This window comes from Triturus cristatus, chromosome 8 (genome assembly GCF_964204655.1).
Source record: "Triturus cristatus chromosome 8, aTriCri1.1, whole genome shotgun sequence".
Lineage (NCBI taxonomy): Eukaryota > Metazoa > Chordata > Amphibia > Caudata > Salamandridae > Triturus > Triturus cristatus.
In genome coordinates this window covers 1410906518-1410934205 of record NC_140591.1, presented here as the reverse complement: position 1 = coordinate 1410934205, position 27688 = coordinate 1410906518, and the positions used below count along the sequence as shown (strand labels likewise).

Sequence of the window (27688 nt, the reverse complement as noted above, 5' to 3'; positions counted from 1 at the left end):
TCTCCTTTCATGACTTAAGTTTAACTGCTCGCGCCTCTACCCTGAGAGTCGAGGTGGCTTAGGTGAACCCCCACCTTTTGTTGTAGTATTGGTCTCTTTAGGGGTAGTCACCAGGGACCCTCTGCTTTCTTCTTTAAAGAGAGTTTGTATCTCAAGGGAGAAGGGCGTGTTGTGCTCCCTGCTCCTTACTAGACATGCCCGGTATTGCTGGATGTCTTGAGTGGTGAGCCAGTCCACACAACATGGACACATAAAATACTGAACCCTTGTTGGACTGCAACCCAGTTTTTTTTTAGTTTTTTTTTAGTCCTCATCTCACCAAAAGACATCTGCAGATTTAACAAGCCGCCGTATCTTACAGCTGAGCGCCCCACTGCTAACTGCATACGTCTAGGTCAGCCCGACCTTCCCCGGGTAATGAGGGCTTGGTGTAATCATTGGACCCGGGGGAAGACCAACACTTCTTCAGCTTACTGTTGTCGAAGAAAAAAAACCAATCGCAAATCCCAGCCCCAGCTTAACATAGGTTGCCAAATGTTGATCAGTGTCTCCTTACTCCCCTCTTACTCTAATCGTTCCATACCGAACAAAGCTTTAAGCCAGTCTTCTCTGTTCGGGGGGATAGAGTCTTTCCACTTTATACATATCTCCCTCCGAGCGAGCAATATGAGGTATAATAAAAATCCCCTATGGGTCTGTGATAAAGCCACGTTAGTAGAGTCATTACCCCAAAAAAACACCAGCTGGAGATTGATCTTGATGTTTACTTCAAAGATATCCGATAAGGAGTCTCGCACATCTTTCCAGTAAGGTCTTAGCTCCGGACATTCAAAAAAGATGTGGATGTAGTCCGCATTCGGTGATTTACATCTGGGACATTTAGAGGGAGGGAGCGGGGCAAACTTGGCTATCTTGGCCAGGGTATAATAAAGTCTGTTAAGAACAAAAAAATGATTCTTTTTTAAGCTGGCTGATTTGATGTATTTATAAAGTAGTTTAAAATATGGCTCAAAAAATCTTCAATATTATGGTCAAGGGGAGATTGGTTCCCAAACCGATGATTGGGATGGAAGATTATATATCATCTGCTTCAAGAAGCCTCGTATACCACATGGAAATCTTTTTTTTTGGCTGGACATTATGCAATAGCCGCTCTAGCACCCAATTGCCTCTTATTTCCCCCACTTCTGCCTCGTACCATGAGTTAAGTTGTAAGTACTTGAACTTAGAGAGTGCAGGGCCTATCTTAGCTCTTAAAACCTCCCATGGAAGAATTCCATCTACATCCGTCAAATCAGACCACTTGGCCACACCTGCTCTCTTAATTGGTATCGCCAAACTATCACCAAGGCAGAGTGGGTTCCCGGGGGAATCCCATATGGGAGCAAAATCAGAGAAATATCCAATACCCCATCTGCGTCTCACTTTATACCAGGTCTCCAGGGCGGCCTTAAGGACCTTGAGACGCACACGTTTAAAATATCTTGGAGCCCCAAACTTATATAGAAACCCTTCTCCTCCACTTCCCACGTCGACCATGGCCATCTTGCCCAGAAGCCTACCCCATGTAGTATCATCTGGGATTGAAAGCAGCATCCTAATACCTTTAAATTGAAAAGCAATTAAGTACCATCTGATGTCAGGAAGGGCCAATCCACCTTTCGTGTGCTTCCTCCTCAGCTTTTTCCAGGACATCCTTGCACTTTTATCCCCCCCAGATAAAACTCCTGATATTACCCTGGATCTTACTAATGCTCTTACTGGGGAAGACTAAAGGAACTGCATTGAACAAATAGGTCAACTTAGGGAGAAAACTCATCTTCAACAAATTGACCTTCGCATAGATCGTCAAGGGAAAATTCCTCCATCTGGTGAAGAGGTGGTCGATTTCCTTAATGGTTTTCTCCAAGTTAATCAGGAGGATTTTATTCAGATCTTTAATAATTTTAATACCCAAATACTTAAATTCGTCATTAATGGGGCCTCCCCTATAGTCGATGTTCCAGCACATCACTTCCGTTTTAGAGGAATTGGCTACACAGCCAGAAATAGAGCCAAATTCCTCCAACAGATTCTCGAGCCGTGGAATAGTTGCCTCCGGATCACTGGTGTATATAATATCATCAGCATACAATGCTATTTTACAATGATAATTTAGAGATTTTAAAGGACAGATTAAATCATCTAACCTAATAGCTTGTGCCAAAGGCTCAATATAAATGTTAAATAAAAGGGGATAAAGGACACCCCTGCCTAGTCCCTCTCTGGATGTCAATGCTAGAAGTCTGGGTGCCATTCAGCAGGATCTTTGGGGAGGCTCCCCGGTAACAATTCCTCAAGGTCTGGACAAAGACAGGGCCCATGCCCAGCCCCTCGAGAACCCCCCAGAGATTCTTCCAGCAGACCCTGTCGAAGGCCTTGGCCGCATCCAAGGCCACCACTGCCAAAGGATCCTTTCTCGCCACAGCCAAATCGATATTGTCAATCAATATATGTCTGCTCCTGGATGTACCTACCTGCCATAAAGCCCTTCTGGTCAATATTTATCAGACTAGGAACCAGTTTAGCCATTCTCCATGCCAAAATGCCCATAAAGATCTTATCATTGGCATTCAGCAGGGAGATCGGATGGTAGGAATCAGCCTTTAGTGGGTCTTTTCCCAGCTTCAATATCAAAACGATCTAGGGACCACACCAGTTGGACTATAGACTGAATTGAATAAAGTATGCAGTACCGGGGTTAATTAATCCGTAAGAAGTTTGTAAACCTCATTCGGAAGAGCATCCAAACCAGAGGCTTTATTGTTTTCTGACCTTTTTATTTGATCCCTAATCTCTTCTATGGTAATAGGGGCGTCAAGGAAGACCCGACTAGCTTCAGTTAATGTAGGCAGGGATTTGCCCTTTATCCAGGAATGTATCTTATCCTGGGGGGGGACCAGATTTTCCTTGTACAAATCCGAAAAGAGGGAAAGAAGACACTTTTGCTAGTCTTCCACCTTGCTAGATTTATCTCCATTACTGTTGATTATCAGTTCATTGATGTTATTTTTTGAACGATCAGTCCTGGCGTTCCAAGCTAAAAGAGCACCTGCTTTTTCCCCATATTCAACATTTTCCATATTTTTCACTAGCCATTGTGCCTTGCATTTCTGGTCCAACAGACTCCTGAGCTCCAGCCTAGCCCCCTCCAGTTCTTTCTGAACTTGTGTCAGTCTATCTATACTCTCCTGGTTGAGACAATTCCTCTTGGCTTCTAATTCAATTATCTTGCCCTCAATAGAATGCAATTCCAAGGCCTTAGCTCGATTCTTAGAGCTTATTAGACCATGTAGCATGCCTCTCAGACTAGCTTTATAAGCATCCCATACATAGTCTATGATCGTGGAACCCAGGTTTAATGGAAAATATTCTAAAGAGGATGTTCTAATGGACTGAACATTTCTAGAATCTGACAACATTAATCTGTTCAACGTTCATCTAGTTTGTGGAATGTTACCTTTCTTGTAATACGAAAATAAAACTGGGAAATGGTCAGATAGATGGGTAGGTAGAACAGATATCTCGCATAAATTATCTGACACTTCCCTATTAACTAAGATGTAATCTATCCTTGATGAAGATATGTTTTACTATAAAATGTGAACCCCTGGAGATCTCCCCTCTTGGCCCTCCAAACATCTACCAGGTCCATGTCATGTAACAGATTTTTCATGGCCCGGCGAGATCGCGGTGCCCCTATTGCACGGCTGAAATTAGACCTGTCTTGAATGGATCAAGGAGGACATTAAAATTGCCTCCTATTATTAAAGGGGGAGTCGCCTTCATCAATTTATCTTGCAATTTACTAAGATATGAAGGATCATCAACATTGGGACCGTTATAGGAAGAACAAGCTAATTCTAATCCCCCAAAATCCATCTGAGCCAATATCCATCTCCCTGTTTGGTCTGTCTGTACAGATTTAACTACACAGGGGGTCCCTCTCTTCACCAAGATTGCACCCCCTCTACTGTTAATTGATTACTGCGAACAGCAAAAACAGATTTTTGAAAAAATTTAACATGATTCTGTAGAAGTCAGATGTGTCTCTTGTAGAAGAAAGACCTGGACCGGGGACAGTTCTACGTACTTAAATATCAACCTTTGCCTATGTGGGCATCTTAACCCATTCACATTCCAGGAAATAAAACCGATTTTACTGTCCCTTTTAATATTACCTGCCATCAACTAGTGCACCCCTTCCTCGAATTAAACAGCATTTCTTAAAATACAAATGAGAGGAGAAATATTTTTTTATTTTTTCCCCCACTGCTCCCCACCCAGTGAACCCCACCGACCTCCCCTCTCCCCCCTGTGACCCCCTACATCCTGAGGAACCCTCCCTTCTAATAGGCTAAACCTATTCGGTCGCCTCTCCCTCGGGTAACATTTTAACTAATGCTTAACTTTAGAGACTTGGGACCTAAAACCGAGCCCTCCTAAAAACTCTGATCCCTCCTTCATTTCTAGAGTTGCAGTTTCTATTGCACGTAAAGATTATGCCTTGTCATCCGCGAGAGCTCACTATTATCTTAATTAAAGTAGGCAATGTTTATTTACATCTAACCTTACAAATGACTTTTGGACACTTATTGTGAAGATGTAACTCCACTAACTATTTTTATATTTAATTTTTACTATACATTTTCTGTGAATGTTGTAAACTTAGTTGTCTGGGAAGGAGTTATGTCTAGCACCCACTACTGAATTTTCCTCATTTCTAGATGCATGTTAGTTGTGCTGCACCACTTAACACACATACCAAGGGGACCATGCCATGTGTGAGACCTTGATACATTGCTGGATTTTTAACCAACACCGCCCTGCATTCTGGGATTTGTAGTTTCACGTTTAACACTGCAGACGTGGGCTTAAATCTCGCAGCTTGCCAACACTGGCTGCAAGGGTCACATATGACATGCGGTCCCTAGCAGCTGTTGTGCTGCGTACAGAGCTACAGAAGCCACAGGATTCCCCAAATCATCCCTTCTCCCCGACAAAAACTGCCCATGTATTCCCCTATGTATGGTTTTGTCTAAAAGTGATTTGACAGGAGTCTGTTACCATGTACTGTCGATAAGCATAAATCACGTGCTCCTTATCCGTCAGTTATAATTGAGTATACCTTCTGACCACAGGTCATCTTATGTTCAGCACACCTGTCACTTAGCACTGCTCAAACCCTGCCTCAGCACTACAGCCACCCCCTAAATAAAATAGAAACTGCAGCAAGGTACTTGGTAGAAATGAAGCACCTCATTTACAGATCCAATGCCATGAACAGGCACCTGCAAGCAGCGTGCAGCACCAGATCCATATCTAAAGATACATGAACTTTGAGAATCTAATTGGGTGCCCGATGTACTAGGCAAAATGCTTCGACCCATGAACATATTTGTCTATTGCCCTTTTCATAACAACAAACAAAAAAACTATTACAGAAAGTGTACAAGTCTGAAAATAAAATTCGAAAAAAATCTTTTCTGCCTACAATACAGTAAAACGTCCCACATAACCAACCATCAGCCACCATGCATTGCCACTCTTTGATATCATGACGCTAATTTGTATGCAGAAAATTACATATTTTTTCAGTATCACAAATGTAGGCTAATGAGTGACTGACAGAGTAGCACACAATATAAGCAATTTTACATTTTGACCTAAAGAAGAAGCAATATTTAAGTAAAAAAACAAAAACAAACATGCATCTCGTACTGTTTAATTGCTTGTACATGGCCATCACACATCGAAAGTTAACAGCAATCCTCCAATAATAAATGGTGCACCAGTTAATTTCCTGCTCTGTGCTGTTTACCTAATAATTCTAGAATGCTCTATCATTTGTGCTGCAAAGATAGTTGAAGTCTTGCCATCAATACAACCAAAACAAAGGATATGCAGTTTAGCCGGGATAAGGCATCATTCGAATGGTACATGTTGGAAATTTGCCCTTTCTGCGGATCCCCCATATTTTTGAATTCGTTTGTTGAAAGTGTTGTTGTTGGCTTTAGGACTCTGTGCACTTTACTCCTGCTAACTAGAGGTAAATTGATTGTGCTTTCCCTTTTAAGCATGGAAAAATTGGCATTAAACCAAATTGGCATAACTAATTGACTTCTAATTTCATAGTATATGGTGCTACATGTACCCAAGGCCTGAAAATTAAATGCTACTTGTGGGTTCAGCACGCATTGTGCCAGCCGCTAGAGAGGCACTGTAAATTATGTTTCAGGCCTGCCAGAGCAGCCGATAGTACCGTTTTAAAACTGCCATTTCCACTTGGCAACATAAACTTTTTTGCCAGGCATAAACCTAGCTTTTTAATTCGTATTAGTCACCTCTAAAGCATGCCTTCAAATGCCCATGTGGCAGGGTGCTTGGTGTTTTAAAAGTAGGACATGTATAATTTGTTTTATGTGTCCTGGCAGTGAAAAAAACCTAAAAAGTTATTTTACACTGTGACCAGGCTTGGCCTCCCATAGGTTAACAATGGCTTTCACTTTTACAGTTTAGTAAGGGTTAAATTCAGTTTGGGAGTAGCTTGAAAATGGTTCAAGGACTTATTTAAATTTTAATGTAACATCTAACTCAATGGTCAAGTTGGATTTTATATTACTATTTTGGAAATGGCACTTTTACAAAGTTTTCATTTCCCTTCCTAAGACCAAAAGGCTTTCTGAGTGTCCAGCGGTCACCTGATAGCTTCCCTCTGGTGAGATGCGTATTGCTCCCAGACAGTCGATAAGGGCCCTGGGAGGAGGAACTCGTCGCTTGACAGGACGTTCTGGAGGGCTGTGCCCAGCTCCTTTCTGAGCGTCAGAGGATGCCTACATTATCACTGGCAGATGAAGCTCACACCTAGGCCTGCCTCCCCTTTGTCTCTCTTGTCAGGCTGACACCCAAACCCAGTTGGCTAAGAGGAACTGACCAGCTTGGTTTAGTGGTTAGACAAGCTTCTGGAGGCCTCCCTTCTGGCACTGCTCAAATGACCAGTTCCAACTGGAACTGCCCTGGACCCAGCTACTGACCTCTGTTGGAGTGAGTTCTAACCCCCAAGTGGTGCCCCCCAGGTCCTGGATGCTTGACTGATGTTAGAGTGAACTCCTCCTATCCACACTGCAAAAGCTGGGACCCAGAAACGTTTTGCCAACTTTTACCCGAAGAACCGATGGAGACCAGGATCGGCGTTGAATCACCGGTCGGCCTTAACTTGCTGGTTTGCCCCATTGAATGAGAACTGACCTCCAGAGAAGTTTCTAAGTCTGAACTTAGAGGGCTTCATCGGGACTGATGCCGAGCAGCATCCCAGCAGCGGTAAGGCTTTTCTGGGAACAGACTTCAGGCTTCACCCACTCTGAGCTTTCCCGGCTTCGTCGGCAATCACTCGTCATCAAGCCCTGCTTTGGATCCAGCTTTTTTAGTTTGCCAAGCTGACAACTCATCGACCACTTTCTCTCCATAAATATGTCTACGTCTAAAGGTAAACTTTACAATGAGACAAACCTAGTCCTTGTATCGGACTGGTGATCCATCATGATTGGCCTTAACTTTTGACTTTGACCAGTTCTAGCGCAACCAGATAACCGCAGGTGGCTCTTTGTGCTTTATGGTGCTCCACATAATTTAAACCTTAAATATTCAGATCTCTGATTTCACTTATTGGGTTTGTGTTGTTTTAGTGTCATTTTATTTTTTAAGATTTATTCTATTTTTCTACATTGGTTTCAGATTTTCTTGTGTTGTGTTTTCACTTTTTTACTGTTTGAAGTGCTGCATATATACTTTACACATTGTCTCTAAGGTAAGACTGGCTGCTTGGTGCCAAATTACCCGAGGGTTAAGCATAGGTTTATTTTAGTGATTTAAGTGGTTCACCCTGACCAGGATTGTAACTTTTATTTGAGGGGGTTCTCACCCCATCAACTAGTACTTACATTTCTTACAATACATTTTCAACACCAAGCTTGCAAAAATATCATCATATAAGTATTTGAAAAACCTGTATAATGAAAAGGAGAGACCAGGTTTGACATCCTATCTGACAAATGGCCAAAATTGCAACTTGTGTCGGAAAGTTTTTTTTTTTAATTGTCTAATGAATACGCACCCGAGTCATTATATTCAGATTGGGGCAAATATTTGTCACATTGTTAATGTCCGAAAGAAATACTTGATGTCTTGAGGCATACAATGCTCATCTCTCCTGCGGGTATCTGGAGCCACTATATATTGAGAATAATCTTCTCCATACTCCAGAAGCTTTTAGATTTTTTTTTAATTAAATTAAGTTTGGGTGATCATGTAGAGGCTTTATATATTTTTAAGGATTGCGGGAAGGGTGCGTTGTGGCTGCAGATGATTAATAATTTAATATGCTGCACTTATGTTTTTTTTAAATAAATTGTTTTGGATTGTTTTTAACGTGATTGTATTCGATTTGATTGTTCTTAATTGATTGTTTTATGTGATTAGAGAGTATTGTTTTTATGGGCAAATATATCTAATAAATATTCTTTGACACTTTTTTAAATGTGCTACAGTCCTCGAATGGTATGGATTCTTGGATTTTTTTTATTTATCACAAATGTATATTTCCTCTTGAGGAATTAGCCTCTACGTGTGTCTCGTGTTCTTAAATTCCGTTTTTTTAGGGCATGAATGTAATTTGTTTTTGTATTAAAACCATCATATGGTGTCGGACACCACTAATGTCCTTGTCTTGTTTGTCCGTATTTGCTGTCCAATAAGCAATTGATGCAGGAGAACATCTTGTAGTATTTTACTACTTAAAGCATTGATTGTGTGTCTTGCAGTTACAATACCGCACCTGGCACAGCATATCCATACAATTTGCCTAAACTATGTAAACTCTCCCATCCTCATTGATTTATGAATCATCATAGTTCATAAAACGTTTGTGATCGAAATATGAAAGCTAATAAATAAAATGTTATCTTGTTTTGCATTTCATTCACGATTTTGCGATTACTAATTAATCTGCGTGAAATGTGTCTGCACAGGTAAGTTTTGTCTGCAACCCTCACCTGACTTGGCTTGAGCTTTAAAGATGTATGTCCTGCAAATTTATGAAAATGTTAACCAGTCTAAAACTATGTTTACAGCTCAAACAACCTATTTTTCCTTTTAGATCATTTGCAGCAAGGCCGAAGAGTATAACAATCTACGCATTCTCTGCAATGGTACACAAGAAGGACCTTTGGTCCGGAACCCTGGGAATCATGACAAAAGTAGGGTTCAGAGACTCCCAACTTCAGAGGAGGTGGAATTCTGTGTAAGCCTTACACAGTATGAGACAGAACCGATGGACAGATCCGCTAATTTGAGCTTCAGAAACACACTGGAAGGTAACTTGTTTAGCAGTTTTGTACATCTTAACAAAAAAAAATATATTGCAATTAGTTATTTAACATAAGTTATATAGCCCCGGCTTTGTGCTTAAATTTGGTTCCCAGGAATGTTGAATATCACACAGAGATAACCAGGGGCAAGTACTTTCCCATTAGGTAGAAATTCCTCCTTTAATAGCTGATAATCCCATATTTAATATGTTTGGACAAGATTGATAATTAAATTGCTACTTCTCACATGCTTAGCACTCCTCTGAGCGGTTTAAAATCTCTCTGCTATGTAAACATTTTTGAGACTGGATTGCTGTATGTTGTGTATATCAGATGTATACATTTCTTTCATACACTGTGTCAAAGAAAGCAAACTTGGGGCCAAAAACCCTTGCAGAGGGCCTCTGGGCAAGAAGGCACTACTGAGCCAAAACATGGTCGTTGAGGCCTTTCACTCATGATGTCCCAGAGCCTGGCATTTCTATGGGCCCAGAGCAACTACCCTAGTACCCATTGAGCACTTGACAATCCGTGGTAGCGCTGGACAAGCAGTCCAAGGCTTCTAAGGGAGGAGGTAGGTGTAGGGTGAACACAGGCTCACAAATCAAAATATATTCAGCAACCCCCAAAAAAGGTTACCCAGTCCAATGCGTGCTTTTATGAAGAAAAAATTATTCATCTACTAACACACAGTGCAATATGGCACACCATAAACAATTTACAGTCTTAATATGGGAGGCACACTAGTGTTACCCTGGTCTGCTCTCGAGTCCCACTTCCGCTTCCAAGGATCATGTCTATTCCCTAGTCACATGTGACAACATCCAAGCTAGGCATTGCTGGCGAGTTCAATTTTTAGAAGTTATACAATAGCTTTGCAAAAGTCAACATCTACCCATACCGTACTGCGTCAGTCAAAGCAAGTTTCCCCAGGGGCCGACAGCCTGGCAATCAGTCTTGGCTGCTCTCACTGGAGTGGCAGTTGAGAGTCCTTGGGCTTGTCTCTGTGGACCCACATTGAGCAAAGTCAGGATGCTGAGGTTGAAATGGCAAATGTCTGTGACACTGCTCTGGTCATGCGGTAAGTCTCTCTCTGTCTGATAGGAGGTCATGGGGGGTTCCGGATTTGGGTAGTTGAACTTGTTGCTCTTTTTGTTGTAGGCCACAACCTTCTTCACTTTCTCGGTTGCATGTTGGTTCCTGCCGATGGGCCTTCCAATACACCACAGCCCCCTGCAGACATACAGGGGTTTTATCAGCATACGGATGGCGATGACCCCTTCCAGGCTCAGCACTACCCTGGGCCATGGCCCTTCTCTTGGTAAAGTGCTGCAACTTGGTAGCGGCCCTCACTCTTAACTGTGGCGTCCCTCCTGGGTCGCTAGTGGCACAAACAAGGTGACTGCTTTCTCTAGGTCTCTGTGCTGCTCAGGGTGGCAACCCCTACCTTGAAACAGTGCAGTATTGAGAATGATTATCCTCATTCTTCACTGCAGCCCCCACTGGGCAAGAGGACATGAATTCCACACATGGACAGAGAGCCTGATTTGGTGCATAGGGGCAGACAGCCCAGTTGTTGCAGCGGTCCCAACCGACCCAAATCTCACACTCCGTTCCTGGGACCCCCAGCAGGATCCCCACTAGACCTTGCTCTCTCCAGGCGATCTCCTCCTCCTTCAGAATCCTCTGGTCTTAGGTCTGGCAGAGATAGTGATACAGGCTCTAGGCAAGTGTTATTGATTCTCCTCGGTGAAGTCACCTCACCAAACATGGGCAACTAGCAAACCCTCAGTCCCCAGCCCTGGTCCCAACTGGCAGAACTAATGCTGAGCTTCCCCATTCTGATGTACATCTTCAGTTTGACAGTTTGATAGTCTTAGATTCCCCTTTTTATAATCTGTTTCCAGACACAAATGTGATTTGCTGTCTCTGAAGTTTGTGTTCTGTGGTTGCCCATTCCTCTGTCTTGCTCTACTTTCAGAGCGCAATCTATCACAGCAGGAGTTCCTCCAAATTTGATAACCTAAAACACAGGCCATGGGAGTGAATAGATGATCACATCTGGATAGCAGCCACAGTGATATGTGCATCAAAATGTTTACATAGGCCCCAAACCTACTCTTTATGATTTCCTTATCCACCCCATCTCCTTCCTGAGATGTGTTCAGGTTCCTCTGTCGAGTGTCCTCCTTTCATAATCAAGGAGCCACTTTGAAGAGTATTGAAGAGCCTGTCTCTTCCATACTCCAGTGTGTGTCGCATCCAGCTGAGGCATGCAGCAATCCACAAATCTGTCTGGCATGACCTGGAGTTCCCAATATGGACTGTAACACTCAGACACTCATGCATCCAGAGGTATGCATGCAAACATGCATGTAGCCCTTTACGTTCTGTACCACTCCTGGGCGCACATACATACCAACATGATGCCTATAATAATTCATGCGCTGCCTCCATGTACTGTAGCACTCATCGACTCCTGTACATACCAGTATGATCCACTCAACCATGCATGCACTGACTCCATACACTGCAGCACACTTTGGCTCATGCACATACCAGTGCGGTATACTCCAACATGCACACGCTGTCTCCCAACATCTATCTTGAAGTAGGCCAAGGTTGAGCTGAGCACACAGCAAGGGAGATTTCCATAAATTGGCCAGTAGGCCCCACTCTCATGATACAGGTCAGAAGTCCTGGCTATTTTGCTTGATCACTTACTGTAAAAATGCTATGCTGCTACCACCACACTCGTGCTACTCAGCTCCTGGTAAGGGTGGTAGCTCTCCACCACTATGAGAGTAGTGTGCCTTGTGCCCCTGGCGGTCTAACCAGACTGCAATCCTTGAGACGGGACGATGTCATGGTGCATATCTGTGCTTGATTTGAGCCAGTGGTTTCTAGTGCTCAGCACCGGCACTTTATCATCAGCACCAGCGCTTTTCATGAGCACAAGTTAAAAACGCATTCATTTATGGAGAGATTAAGTGATGTGCCCAGAATCACATGATGTTAAGCCGACGCGAGACTCGAACCTGGTTTCCCAGCTCTGAAGTCGGCAGCTCAGGCCATTACGCCACATCTTCTCCCCACTTTCATGGTCAGTAGTTGGTTTTGATTTAGGTGACTTGAACGGGAGAAATGGGCTGGTGCCATCTGCCTTCTGACGAAAGCTCCGCCACCTATTTATTTTACAAATTATCCACTGGCACATATGCTGATCCCATAACGGAACATTACCAACGATCCAGATATCACCACAACTGGGCACTCCGGACACAGGTTCATGTCTACTACTATGCAAGGGACATTTCCCTCTAAACAGTTGGAGAACAAATTGAGGTTTTATGTTGACCTGGATAACCTTTTTTCAGTAATGTATCAAAAACCATGTAGTAAATTAACCTTATATTTGCAAATATATTCCAATTGATGGAAATATATATTTTTTTGTCTTTGACTACGCTTGAATTACAGTTGTGAGAAAGTTAATTATTAGTTGGGGTGAATGGCAGTCCATCACAAGTAATATTGGCACTCTTAAGCAAAGGTTTCAGTAATTTAAACCTGAATTCAACCCCTGCTAGCTATGGCACAGAGCTGACAGGTTTAACTTAAGAAAATGTGTAAAGCATTTATAAGTACCAAAACGGTTAAAAAGGTGAATACACAAACCCACTCCAATTTATAAATTAACAAAATGGCACTAAAACAACAATAATCTATAAATGTGAAACCGAAGACATGAATATTTAATGTTTTTAATAAAAATTGCACCAAAAAGTACAAATTGCCAACAATATGCAACTAGTCCCGCTAGACCGGGTCAAAGGTACGTTTTCAGGCCAACCGTAATGGAGAGAGGTCAGATACAAGGACCAGGTGTGTCCTGGTGGGAGAGCTACTTTCCGATGTCAACAGTCTTCAGTGAAAGCCTGCAGTGGGCTAGCACCAAGAGAAGGGGGATCGACGTTGACAGAGTCCAGCATCGAGATTGAGCCTTGGCAAAACCACTTACGGTTAGAATACGAGTATGGTGGTCCTCAGACCGCCAGACTGGTGGTGGCATGGTGCATCCAGTGGTCTAACTGCCCGATTACAACTCGGGCAGTCGGACCCCACTAGGACCGCTGGCTCTGCCAGGGAACTGCCGTTCCCTGGAGTTGGAGTGGCATTCAGAGGCTGCAATATGCTTGGAGGGACTGCCACGGTCTCGCCAAGCATATTACGAGTTTGCTCTCTGACAGGCTCTTTATGGTGGTTCCACTGCCATGAAAAGCCTGGCGTAGAGGAATCAAAGGGGGCACTACAGGGCCCCGCCCTGCCTCAGACATATGAGGATGCACACAGGGGTGCATAACATGTGCCCCCTGTGTGCATACGCATACGTTCCTGCACGACATGGAATTGCGTGTCCATGCAGTGCGGGAACCTTGTGAAGCGTTCCCAAACAGAACCTTTTAAAGGGCACTGCAGTAGGAAATGCCACGCCGACTGCCTGCCAGACTACAAATAAGTCATAATTTGGCAGGCGTGCAACGTGAGCTTTGGCGCCACACCTCTGCCAAATTTGTGTAATTTGGCCCTTGGATGGGAAAAGCTTCCATAGGAGACGGTCACGGTTTCACATCCCTGAGGTCTCTGGTGTAAATCGGGTCTCCACGGACGGTGGTGTCGATGAAACTGCAGCTGGAAACAGAGGGCTTTAGCATCAAGAGAAGAACGTAGAGGAGCATTAGCAAAGTTAGACCGACCAGATATGCACCCTCTGCAGCTCTGATTGCTGGTTAATCCCAGTTCCTCGACGGCTGTCCAGGCAAAAGGTTTCCAAGTCCTCAGCATTTAGGGTTAGGCAAGAGGAGTGCACTCTGACACCAAACAAGGGTTCCAGGACCTCAGGAACAGGACTTGGGGGTCAGGACTCACTCCAACGGAAGCCACCAGCAGGATCCTGTTCAGGTCCAGTGGATACTGGTCAGCAGGACACTACCAGGAAGCTGGGTGTCTTGTATTTTTTGTGTCCCTGTAGCTTAACGGGAGTTCAGCCAACTGACCACTGAAGTTCAATGTTTTTGCCCTGGGTACAAGTGGGAGCAGGCACAGACTTTAGGGATCTCCTCACGGGTCTCAACAGCAGGTGCTGTCCTTTGATCGTCCACATGTCCAGTAGTGTTCTGAAGAGGGTGACAGGGGTGTCAGTTTTATGCCGGACTTTATCAGTTAGTTGGGGGGGACTCCTGGCCCTTCCCTAACCAAAGCTACCTGGAGTCACCGTGCTTACTTTTGAATCAGTTCCTGTATGCCCTACCGCAAACCAATCCCACAGTGTCCCTTCCACCCTAAATCCAACATGACAGAACCTTTCTTCCCCTGTTCAGACTTCCTGTGCCCACCTAGAGTTTTATCAGGGTCACTCAAATCTGGTTGTGAGGGCTGCTCCTCTCCTCCTGGGATTGGTGACTAAAGAGGCGGCAGGTTAGCTACATCTGCCTGTGACAATGAAGGCCTCCTTGAATTGTATTAAATTGATGGGCACTGCCCAGATAGTCATACTGTCAGTGGAGCGGAACACCTTACCAAGGCCTTTGCCTCCACTCTGGGGACAAAGGAGCCTGATCAAGGAGCTATTCAGCTCCTCGGTGACAGTTTGGAAGTCATGCAACTGGGCTTCCACAGGCTACGGACTTTTTTTAAACCACCTTTTGTTAAACATTTAGTATAGATCAGACTTTATCATTAAATTGTCATTTACTAAATATTTTAAAAAGTCCAAAAATGCCTTCTGTAGCTGGCTTCTTAGCAGAGAGAACATTTAAATTCAATATTATATCCAAATGCTTTCCTATGAAACAGCTAAGTCTCCTAAAGTGAAAATAGCTTTTAGGGACTTTTTTAATACAATGCTCCTTGCTCTATGGGCATTTAAGGCCTACTTAGGAGTGACTTAGTAATATTTAAAGGAGTGTTTAGGCCTGTTGTGCAAAGTGGGTTATTTTGACAGGTCCAATTTTCAGTTTTAAAACTCATCAGGCTATAGTGGTAAGCTGGCAGTCATGTTTTGCACTGTCACTCTGTTGGTGGTACAATGAGTACTGCAGTCAATTAGTGACATTTAACGTAAAGGCCCAGGGTACACTTTGTACCATAGACTTTGGACTTAAAGGTAAGGTAAAGATGTCAATTAGGTCTACACCAGTTTGACATGTTTTTAGGGGCCAGAGCACATACACTGGACAGCAGTGTCCCACTGTGCCGAGTCCAAAATCCAGAAATAAGTTAGTAAAATAGTATGGGGGTGACCACGCACAAAGGGGCATTTTTCCAAGAACAGTTGTCAGTTTTGACCAGAATTGAGCTGTTTTTTTGCTTTTCTGCTCTTACTTTAAATAACTAACGAAATATCTACAGTTATACCAGCCTATATTTACACTGACCTTTGTTTAATGGTCCAGTAAAATAATTTTTATCATTTTCCTGTGGCATTCACTCTGATTCACTCAGCCCAGAATTATTTGTTGAATATATGCTTGAGAGAATCAGTTCTGATTTGATTTGAGCTAAGTCCAAATTGCATGCGGCTCACACAAGTTTTTACATTCCTATTCTATGATATGCCTTCTTTGTATTGTGAACTACTTTGTTCATAGACTCACTTCATTGACCAGGATTGTATTCTTAAGTTAATGTAAAGGATACACTCTTATAGAGAGCAATACAAGCTTCCTCAGTTTAACTTGGTTTTTCCGTTATCTATCTGTGATCTGCAATTGAGATTTTATTAATTTGCAATCTACACTACACCTTTATAAAGCTTTGTGATTAGAAAGTGAAAGCCTATTTATTGTGTGTTTAGTAAAGCTCTAGACATCACTTTTTGATAACTTCAGATCACGGAGTTCTATGTATAAAGGTAAAATAGTAATTAAGGTTCAAGAAGACAGCGGAGAGACCAGAAGGATGAAGAGAGAAAATCAATACAATATTCTTCACTGGAGCATGTGAAGCCTTCAAAAAATGATCTACTGAATAGTTCTGTTTTGGTGGGTTTCTCAATCTGAAATAGTCTGGTCATACTCTGAGGATCCAGGGTGTTCCAAAGTTAGGGACTCTGCACTCCCAGAGATCAACTAACATGTTTTTGATGAATAGGCATGAGAGATCACCTGCTCTCCTATCTAATACTGGATGATTTCAAGCACTGCGTTGAGGGTGTACATCTGAAAAAAGAGTCGATTTTGTTGTAGCTACAGAGAAGGAGGTCACATGTAGCATTTGAACAATAGCGGGAAGAAAATGGATCCCTGAAGGACAAAGCATAGGGCTCAAAAAGAGGAGCATTCTGTTTGTTCAGAGCATACTTGTTGGATACGATTAAAGAGCAAAGTGCTAATCCAGTTTTTTGGTACTCCTAAATTCAAAGGTGTCTTACAGTCAGTTTGAACAGCAATATCATGTTCTACAGCGTCGGAGAGCGCAAGAAGAATCAAATAGACTTTTTGGCCTTTACTAAGTGTGATGAATGGCTCCACTTTTATTTGGGTTTCCAAGTCAGATTCTATTGCTCATGTTGTCTGTAGTTCTCATCAAAGATCAACAGCAACAACTGAAATTGTTCTGCATATTTGCGTAGGGGGTTTAGAATTTCTCTTTCCTGGATTTTGTTGGGGAATTGTAGATCTGAAATCGGTCAGATGTTGGGAAGTTCCAGGTGGTCAGCTGTAAGAAATTGGGTTGCTGGTTGAGGGGGGTGAAACCCTTCTCAAACAGCAACCACAATTCTTCTCAGGGAGAGGACAACAGGAAAACCTAAATTAGCCTGTGCTCAACCCTCGCACAGAACAGTTAGCCGTAACTCAGAGGCAATGTGTAATGTATTTGTGCAACACTTCAAACAGTAACACAGTAACAGTATACCACAAAAGCAGCCCACAAGAATTAGAAAAATAGAGTAATTTTTAATAAATAAAAAAAGACCAAAATGACACAACTCCAATTAGTTGAACCAGAGATATTCAATTTAAAAGGTTTAAGTAAAAATAGCGCCAAAAAGCGTAAATCGCCAACTGTGGATATATGAGGTCACTCTGGACCGGGACAAACTCTCAAGTTCAGGCTGACTACATTAAAGCATGAGCTGGCTACAAGGGCCCAGTTAAGCCCACTGAACAAAGTACATTCAATTCTGGTTTGCAGAGAGTTGCAATGATCCACATCGAAGATGTATCGTGCAGCCGAAGTAATGCGTCTGTTCCAAGATGTGGTAAGGCTGTGGTGCGAGGTCCTTTTGCATTGTCCTTGAAGATCCACTTGACAAGGGTTTGGCATGCAAATTCCAGAGTAGGGCATGTGTCGAGCAGTCGGGGTGATACGTCCGTTCCGAAGGAGCTGTAATGTGGTAGTTGAGGAGGAGGAGTCTGGTGTGGTAGTTGAGGCTGCCGTCAAAGAGGGTTGCGAGGGCCAGCGCAGAGGATGTCTCATGCAGCGGCCGTTCTAAGGATGTCTCATGCAGGTCCTTGTGGCAGTTCCGATCCATGCAGCAGCAGAAGCAATTTGTTGGTTCTGCTTGGAAATGCATTGGTTCTGCTGGGTCCACACAGGCTGGCAGAGCATCTTAGTACAACTTTAAAGAGTCTAGGACTAGAGTGGCACCTCTTTGCAGGGTAGACTAACAGATGGCAGAGTCCCTGGGCAAGGTTGTTGGAGTCTTCTGTGCCTAAGGCTCAAGTCAGGAGACCAGCCAACTAGCCCTTGAAGTCACTCTGAGGTTCTGGGTTTAAGAGATGTAGGTCCAGTCCTTCTCACACAGGCAGCAGGTCAGCACAGCAAAGTAGCAGCACAGCAAAGTAGCAGCACAGCAAAGCAGTGGTCTAGCAGAGTGAATTCCAATAGAGTGCAGTCCATCAGAGTGGCAGTCCTTCAGCAGCACAGCAGTCTTCCTTCCTGGCAGAGTTTCCACAGAGTCATAAGTGTACGGAAGTGTTGGAGTCTGAGGCTCAGTATTTATACCCATGATGTCTTTGAAGCAGAGGAGAAGCTTCTAGAGCTTCTAGAGATTTGCCTTTGAAGTCCCCAGGTATCCTGATTTCCCTTTCCTGACTCCAGACTAACTACAGGGGGTATACAGCTCATTGTGTGGAGACAGGACACAGCCTATTCAGGTTTAAGTGGGGCTTACCCCAACTCCTCCCTGGCAGTGATGGGACATTCAGACACCCCCAAGCTACCTATTGTATTTGGCTATCTAGGGGGACCTCACAAAGACCAACTGTTAGCTACACTCAGTCATGTGACCAGAGACAGCCTACAGGCACTAAATAAGTAAGGCAGAAAAATGGCAGTTTCTAAAAGTGGCATTTTCAGGCTTGTAATTTAAAATTTGACTTCACCATAAATTAGGATTTTAAATGAGGATTCCAGAGACACTAAATATTAAATGGTTACTTATTTTCATTTGAAATTACACTTTTAAAATGTAATGGGTAACTCCAATGTTATCTTACAGGAGAGGTAGGCCAACACATTTAAGAGTTTTTCACTACAAGGACATGTAAAACATAAAAGCACGTCCTACTTTCTAAAGACCATGCACTCTGCTCTCTGGGCTATCCATGGCCTACCCTAGGATTAATCTCTATGTATTAAAAGGGAAGGTTTGGGCCTGGCAAAATGTTTACTTTGCTAAGTTGAAATGGCAGTTTAAATCTGCATGTACACAGGTTGCAACGGCAGGCCTGAGGCATGTTTAAGGGGCTACCAAGCAGATGGCTCAATCAGTGCTGCAGGCCCACTAGTAGAATTTAATTTACAGGGCCTGGGTACATGTAGTACAACTTTACTAGGGACGTTTAGCTAAATTAAATAGGCCAATTGCAAATGAACCAATGCTACCATGTACTAGGGAGGGAGCGCAATCACTTTAGCACTGGTTAGCAGTGGCAAAGTATGCAGAGTCCTAAAGTCCGCAAAAACTAGATCAGCAGAAATGGAGGAGGAAGACAAAAGTTTGGGGGAAGGCCACCCAAAGGCTAACAGTTCTAACATTGGCCATATGTTTTTTTGGTGTGGGAAAATAATTATGTGCTTTGTTGACAGAGTGTACAACCATAAGTGAGGTGTGTATTTGGGGTCATATCAGTTTTTCGAGAAAGGAAAGGTGGCTTCATATAAATAGCAGGACTTAGTTCCAGGAGTCACTTTAGGGTGGTTGAGGGGGGGCAGTTTTAGAGGTGTGTAGGTTGATGTTTAGAGGTTGTTTTTTACAGTTCAATTGCAAATGTAATCTTTTGATTAAAATAACAGCAACATATTTACAGTTTTGTTAAGTAGGACATGGTGGTTCTATTTTTAGTAGCTTCTGGATTGATCATTTCCTGGTGAATTTTGATTGTTTTCTTTGGTTTGCAAGGTATGCTTTACTCCCCATATTGCTTTTGGTAGCCTCTAATGCTCCTCTTGTGAATTGTTTCTGTCAGTGTTTATACCATTGATGTTCGAGAGGTTGGTATCACATTTTCAGTTGTGCTAGATCCAGACTGCACCAACTGTAGGAGGCTATGTGGCCCCGTTTAAGCTACCTTACTCATATTGCCAGCTTTTTCAGTTTGATGGTGATGCTGTGGTAGATTTATTTCTGTTCAAGACTCGTTGTTGCTAGAATTGGCCTTGTATTGTTAAATTCTGCTTGCTAAGGTCTTAAAGCTGTTGGTTTTAGCTTGATTTTTTTATGTGAGCAATGGCAATACAGCTTGCTCAAGAGGGCATGTTAGATAAAGGAGCCCTTATTGATTCAGTAAGTTGTAGTTAGTTATAGACTTGATCTGAGATTCCAACATATATATATATACCAGAACGAATTGTTGTGGTTTATGACCATAAATACATGCTCTCTTGAGCAACAGGTTCATGTTGTTGCCAATCTTCTGATTTCTTTTCTTGAATTCCATCCATAAAGGGTAGGAACTGTAGTGTTTTTAAGATTAGATTACAATAGCTCTCTTACCTTTGACCTACAAATGAGGCTTGTGTATATAACCAGTAACTCAAAATTGAGTGTGTAAGCTCATTTCAGTCATACAGTAATGAGAAAAATATAGTGCTAACTCAAGTATTTATATTGTCTTACTGTCAGATAATAGCTTAGATGTGTTTTATTTATGTGCACTTTCCATTAGATAGTCATCGCTAAAGGCTATGCTCGCATAGTGTGTTACTAATTTCTATGACTGGAAGCCAAGCAGAACTAATTTTAGAAAATTTTTTATTGGTTACAAGTTATAAGGCTACATTTCTCATTGCATCTTGTCTTGTAAAAACAAAATTTTACTTGCTTACACCATATTTTGTTTCTTCGCTTATAGGGTTCGCCAGTCCAAGCACCGGAATTGCAAACCGATCAATAAGTGCTTTACATAATTCTCTGCATGTGTTTATGAATGGCTCAATGTCATCAGTTCAAGGATCTGCCAATGATCCAATTTTTGTAATTCATCATGCCTTTGTTGATAGGTAAGCCAGCTGCATGTGCAAAGTTTACCAACAGTTCATTTTGTCTGAAATTTGCATGCATGTTAGGCTAGAACAAGATTCCATTATGTGTTCCTCATTATTTTTGTCCCGTTTTATGTAAAATTAAAGATAGTTATACAAATGAATACTTAAATAGTTACTTCAACAAATATATTTGTATACAACAATCTTCCATTTTTCAGTGCAAATACTAACATTTTGATTTTTTTTTTTAATGTGACACATTCTTTCGTGAAAGAAATAACCTGTGTATCCTGTTAAGTTTTTCTCCAACACCCCTCCACTCCCCACATCCGGTGTGAGGCATGGATAGGGCTCTTCCCACATTTCCCAACTTCTTTCTTTCTACAAAGCGAGATCACGGGTAGCTTTAACTTAAGTACTCTAGTCAGTGGAGTATTCTTAAGGAGGCCATGCCTCTGCAGGGCATGCAACTCTGCTGCACGCTATCCCAAAATCTCATGAATGCAAGGGAGTGACTCGTTCAACCACGGAGTCCAGGTTGTGCCCATTCTACATGGTCAGACATACGCTACATGGGTTGCCAAATAGCTTGCTATAATAATTTTTTTAAATACACTTTTTCCCTTTCTGGGTATTAAGCAATCTACATTTGCAAATCGTTATTTTAATAAATTGTTTATTCTGCCTTTTTTTAAAAGTACCACTATTTTTTATTCTGTGTACAGAAATGTTTGTTTTCTTTTGAAATATTATTGTTGAATCGCAAAAGATTCCTACATTTCTTTTCATGTAAGCAACAGGAACAGTAGGCATCAGAAGAGCAACATCACGAGAACTATATCCACTTTAACAAAAATTTATTTTTGTTAGGTAGCTTATGCAGCTTATGCATGGTGAAAATGTTATTTTTCCCTGCTCCCCTTTACTACTCTAACCGTACTGGGCCCTTTACGATTAGAAAATCTGTAGACCTTTCATTTACCACAGACTAGGCAATGATCCTCTGACAAATCATTCTTCACCAATAGGAGGGGTGGCAATTAGGGTGGCCAACCACCATGTTAGCTGTCCAATGAGGACCAATATTTAACAGCAATCTCAAAAGTTTGAGATCAGATTTAGGTACACCAATCTTAAAACCATGCTGTAAAAATAAAGAAAAGCAACAGGAAGACCTAACCTCCTGAAGAAGTCGAGTTAGGATTACGCAGGCCAAAAGCTCTGCAACAGCAATGCAGAACAAAATAAGTAATACTTGATTATCTGAATGAGCTTGCTTATTCTCTCTACAACGCATTTAATTAATTAGCACCCAGCACATTTGAATAGAAGAACCAACAGGACTCCATAATTAGCTCAGGCAGTTATTTGAGTAATTTTGTTATTGTATTAAAGATTCAAAGTTAATTGCTACAAGCAATCTCTTGAGAATTTCAGTTAAAAATATCACAACTTGTATAACAGCGCCAAACATTTTAGCAATTTTTCTTGGATGGTTATAATCAGAACCATCTTGCAGACTTAGAGTCCCACCATCATTGAGGCAGAAGGATAGTTCATTGTCTAACAGCTCAAATCCTCGAAGTGGAATAGGTGTCATTTAATGTCCATTAAGGGCATGTCCAATAGCATAAACAAGGAAATAAAAGAATGTAAATGGTTCAGCAAAGAAGGTTTCAGTCCATCAGCTACTGACTGTTGGATCAGCAAGTTTCTGAGAAATAAACATAGATCAGGATAGCATCCGTATCTCAGTAGGAAAAATAAGAATGGTGTTTTCCCCTCCTTTGGGTTATCTTCTTTTATATAGTCTCTAGCAATCTCCAGTGATTTAGCATCACACCACCATCGGAAGACTATTGTAAGTCCAGCTTCACATAATGTCACGTAGGATACTTGCAACAGTGAGATTCTTTCCTGTGCTGCCGTGAGAAACAAAATATTGAGAGTCTGCATAGGCCTAGTACTGCTAAAAAGAGATACAAAGTAATCATCTTATAGCCATAGCTGAAATTCTGTTTCCACAGAAATATTTCACTGTGCACATTGAAACATTCAGGAAGGTCAGGGTGTACACATGTAAAGGACAAATAAAGCAACCTTTCACTAGTGGTAAGTGGCCTATTGTTAAGTCAGGAAAAAAGTCAGCACTGGGGAAAAGCATTGTCTAAAAAACCTTTAAGCTAACATCACCCGTTTAAATGAAAAAGCTCTAAACTAACATCAAATATAATGTAATGAAATCAATTACAATAGAAAATATATAGAAATTTCACAAATCGTTATCACATGAAAATAGCTACCACAATTTTTATAAACATTCATATAAGTGTATACTTTTCTATGTTCACATCACAACATTCATTTTGAATTTTCATAAACCATAGAAGCTCTAGTGTTACTATGGGAGATTTCAAGATTGTATCATGTTTCAACACGTCTTTTCACCGACTTTCGAAATGGTGCATTCTCAACAGAAAGCATTAGAAACTCTAGGCCATTTCATCAGAAAATGTTAATAAACAACAAATTCATAATAGACTCTTATTAGTGAAACTCATTCATATGTATTAGTATTGCTTAATATGTATATTTTCTTCATCTTATTTTAAAGCACGCTTTTACAGTGCATCTACTACACTTGTCTCATGTTCATGTGTCACTGTGTCTATTGTGCAAAGTGCACTTTCAGCTTTTCATGTCTTTCATAAGTATATATGTTGTGTATTGTGATTTTTATTTCTTCTTATTATTTTTTTAATCGTGCTACATCATAATGTAAAATACTTTGTTGTCCGGAATGTGACAGAAAATGTGACAGAAAATTAGGATTTTATTTTTTCACACCATGTATGTTGTTTTGTTCCTTTCTAATAAATCCCTAATTGGTCATTTTATGTAAGTCCTCATTTGGGAGAAAGTGGAGTTTATTTTTGTTATACTATGATATTGTAAGACTGTTTTTTATGCTTGCATGTAAACCAGGGGTGGGTGGCAAATTCCGCTCCGCCAGCGGAGTTTTCTGAGTTTTGCCAACTCCGCACTCTACTTTGAACACTGAGTTCGGCAAAAACTCCAACTCTGTGGCCTGGCGGAGTTTGCCCCTGCTGCACACCCCGTGAAGAGAGTTGAGGGGAGAGTAGGTTCAGCACTTACCTGGGTCTGGCATTCTCCACCATGCCCGGGCTGTCATCCTCCTATCCTGGTCTTCTCGGTGGAAAAGCCACCCTAAGCTGTACGTCTTCAGAGGACTGCGCATGTTCAGTCCTACCATGGCGTACAGTGTATGGGGATTGCTTTTACACCAAGGAGACCAACAGAGAAGGACAGCCCGGGCACGGCTGATCACGCCAGACCCAGGTTAGCGCTGCAAAGCAGGTGGCAGTCTGGGGGCCAGGAACGCTCCAGGTCTGCCGCCTGCATGTAGGGCGGAGCGGAATTCCATGGAGTTTATAGGCAACTCTGTGGAATTTCGCGTAGTGGCCCTCCGCCAACTCTGCCCAGGGTTAATGTAAACTATGCTGAGATAGTGACTTGGATATTACTGACTGACATTTGCTTGGTGACTTGTGTCTTTTGGATCTGTATCAGCCACCAGTTTCAAAGAAAAATTGGTGGTAATGTTTGCCTTTCAATTTATACATTGGTGTAATAGGAGTTCTAAGGGAACTCTACTATATGAGTCACAAAATAAAATATTGCCATTTTATAAACATTTATAAAGCTCTTTAGAAAATTAAATATAGGGGCCTTTTAATGGAAAGGTAGAAAGAGAACATGTGTTTGTTCATAGACATTAAACAGCATGAGGGCCACTGAAATAAATTCCATTCAGAAAAAAGCATTGGCAAAGTCAATAGGTCTCGCCAATGTCTGAGGTATTGGCCTTGCCATCTTTGTAGTGGTAGTGGTCCTTTAGCCATGTTGTCTAGCAGCTCATTTCCTGTTCAGCATGGCTGAAAGTCACTGAAAAAAGTGCTATAATGCAGTCAGCACAGGGGTTTTCAGTGACTTTCAGTCAGCCATGCTGAACAGGAGATGTGCTGCTAGAGAATATGGCTAAAAGACATCCACATTGACAAGGCCAAGTGCTTCGGCATTGCTGAGATCTGTTGGCTTTGTCATTGCTTGTCCGGTGTTGACAGGTTCTTTCTTTTTTCTTCAAATTGAAGCACGAACTCGACCTGAAGGTATTGGAGTGCTTTACATGAGCACCAGTTACATTAAACAAGGACACATTTCATTTTTGGTAGGCACAGGGGAGAGTAAGGGATTTGCCCAGAATCACAGGATGCTGAGCTAACGCCGAGGCTCGAACCTGGTTTCCCAGCTCCAACGTCGGCATCTCTGGCTGTAAGGCCACATCCTCTCCCCTCTTCCTGAACAAATGTGGAAGTGATAGTGAGAAACAATAGAGGAGCTTTGAAGTGAAGTGAAGGGAAGCTGTGGCTTAACAGCCAGAGATGCCGACAGGGGAACTGGGGAACCAGGTTCAAATCTCATGTTTGGCTGAACAGGTTGTGATTCTGGGCAAATCACATACACTTCCCACTGTGTATGACAGCGAATGTGTCAATCTGTAATGTAACTGGTGAGCTCCTAAAGCACTCCAATACCATTGGCTTGTGTTCCTGCTATGGCAGGACGAGTGCTGTTCATGTTTTATCACCATTTTAAGAAATGAATTTGTTTATAAACATGTGCATGCATTTTAGTAATGTGTACAAGGAAGAGTATGGGAAGATGGAGCGAGCGCTCCAGTACCATCGGATTATCTAAAAAGATATATATATAGGAAAAGCAGCAGTGACGAGGGAGGTAGTGGGGGGACAGGTCTAGCAGGGAAGCAGGAGGGGATGGGGAGATGGACAAGAAACAACAGGAGAGGGCAGGAGGAAACAACAATGAAAAGGTAAAAAAAAATCTTTAGTTGAAGCAGGATAATGTGTCATTATGGAATGTAACTGGTGAGCACTTAAAGTGCTCCAATACCATCAGCTTGTTGGCGCTATGGCAAGATGGAGACGGAGCACGTACTCCAATACCATCGTATCGTGAAAAAAAAAAAAGAGCTGTTCATGTTTTGACAACTTTAGAAGAAATGCATTTGTTTATGTACATTTGCATGTATTTTAGTGGTATGTTTGTATGTAGGAAACTGGGTATTTTTAGCAGTAGCCCCCCTCCCGCTTTTTGCCTGGTATTTGATGCAACTTTGACTGAAGTGCAATGGGTTCCTGCTAACCAGGTCCCCAGTGCTGGTGTTCTTTCCTCACAACTGTACAATTGTTCCCCTAATTGACAATAGCTTTAGCGCTCTCTAGAAGTCCCTAGTAAATGGTATGCCGGGGTCCTAGTGTCTGAGGCACTAAAGAGAGTACCCAATGGGTGCAGCGCAAACTGTGCTACCCTAAGTGACCCCTCATTAAACTAATGCAAGACTGCCATGGCAGGCTGCTTGTTTTGGTGCAGACAAAAGTGAAAACTTGACATGAGGCACATCCCTGTGTACTATGCCTCCAAACACTGCATGTAATACTTGTAAGTCACACCTACACCAGGCCTTATAGCCCTATGGCAGGGTGCTGGACACTGGTAAAAACGAGTACCCCAGCTACATGATGGCTTCACTGAAAATAGGGATGTTTGGTATCAAACATTTGATATTCACAAACCCACCGTGTTTCCAGTAGTGGATTTGTAAATACATGCACACAGAGGGTACATTATTGTTGCCCTCTGAAAACCTCTTGTGCGTTGGCTGACTGGTCTCTGCCAGCCTGTCAGCCGAGACAATTTTCTGACCACCCAGGGTGTGGGTTTTGGCTCTAAGGAGGACAGAAACAAAGCCTGCTCTGGAAGAGGGTATTCACGCCGCCTCCCACAGGATGACCTTCTGATTAACATTCCAAGGCAGCAGAGCTTCAAGGAAGCCACGTCCTTTGAAATGCGAATCTGGCTCCCCTCACAGAAGAGGAACATGACCTCCTTTCTCCAGAGGCCTTTGACACCTTGACAAGCGGAAAAATTAGCTAGTCAGGCAGACGAGCCCACTCTCAGTCTAGTACCACCCCTAAGGTAGACTAAGCCGAAGTGGACACGTTTCAGAGTTAGCCATTTTTGTGATGGCAAACGTAGGAATTCTGGGACAGGGTTATGCCCACTTGCCACAGAAAGTGGACATATAGGGGGCATTGTGACCCCAGGGGTAGGTAGCCCATTGGCTACTGCCCTACACTTCCCTAACACAACTAAATTCAGTATTTAGGGGGACCCCTGGCACCAGAGAATCAGAGCCTGCCTACGTGAAAGACCGAAATGAAGAGTTGCAAAGAGCAAGAACATAGGATCCAGCAACTGATTTTGCGCTAACCCTGCCAGCCTGCCCGCTGACTTAGACATTTGCGCCAAAAGGTGACTTGTCCTGCAGCAGCTGAGTCCCCAAAGCATGGGAAACCTGTCAGCACTTCACCCATGAACCAAGAATCCAGTGAAGCAGTAGACCTGCTTCTCTTCATCCTGCAGGCACCCAAAGAGACCTGATTGTACTTCAAGTCCGCAAAAAACAGATGCCTAAGGGCACTACTGCACCCGTCCTTCCAAGCCAGAGTTGATGTGGACCAATAGTGCCAGCATTGTCCCCCAGCCCTCCAGAGACATAGTTCACTGTGGTTTTGCCTCTTGTGGACTTCCTTACATCACCTGCAGGCTCTGTTTACAGTCCCCTTCTATCGCAACGGCTCACGATAAGGAAAACCTGATGCCTAAAAACACCTCTGAACCCCTAGCCC

The 27688-nt window shown here is 42.5% G+C and overlaps 1 protein-coding gene across 1 annotated transcript in view; it reads left to right on the top strand.

Annotated features, from left to right (window-relative positions):
- TYR (tyrosinase) overlaps positions 1-27688 on the top strand; it is a 259380-nt gene that overhangs the window by 73083 nt on the left and 158609 nt on the right. Inside the window, exons 2-3 of the mRNA XM_085623141.1 lie at positions 9194-9410; positions 20765-20912. Coding sequence (XP_085479267.1) covers positions 9194-9410; positions 20765-20912 — 365 coding nt within the window. The remainder of the gene's footprint in view (positions 1-9193; positions 9411-20764; positions 20913-27688) is intronic.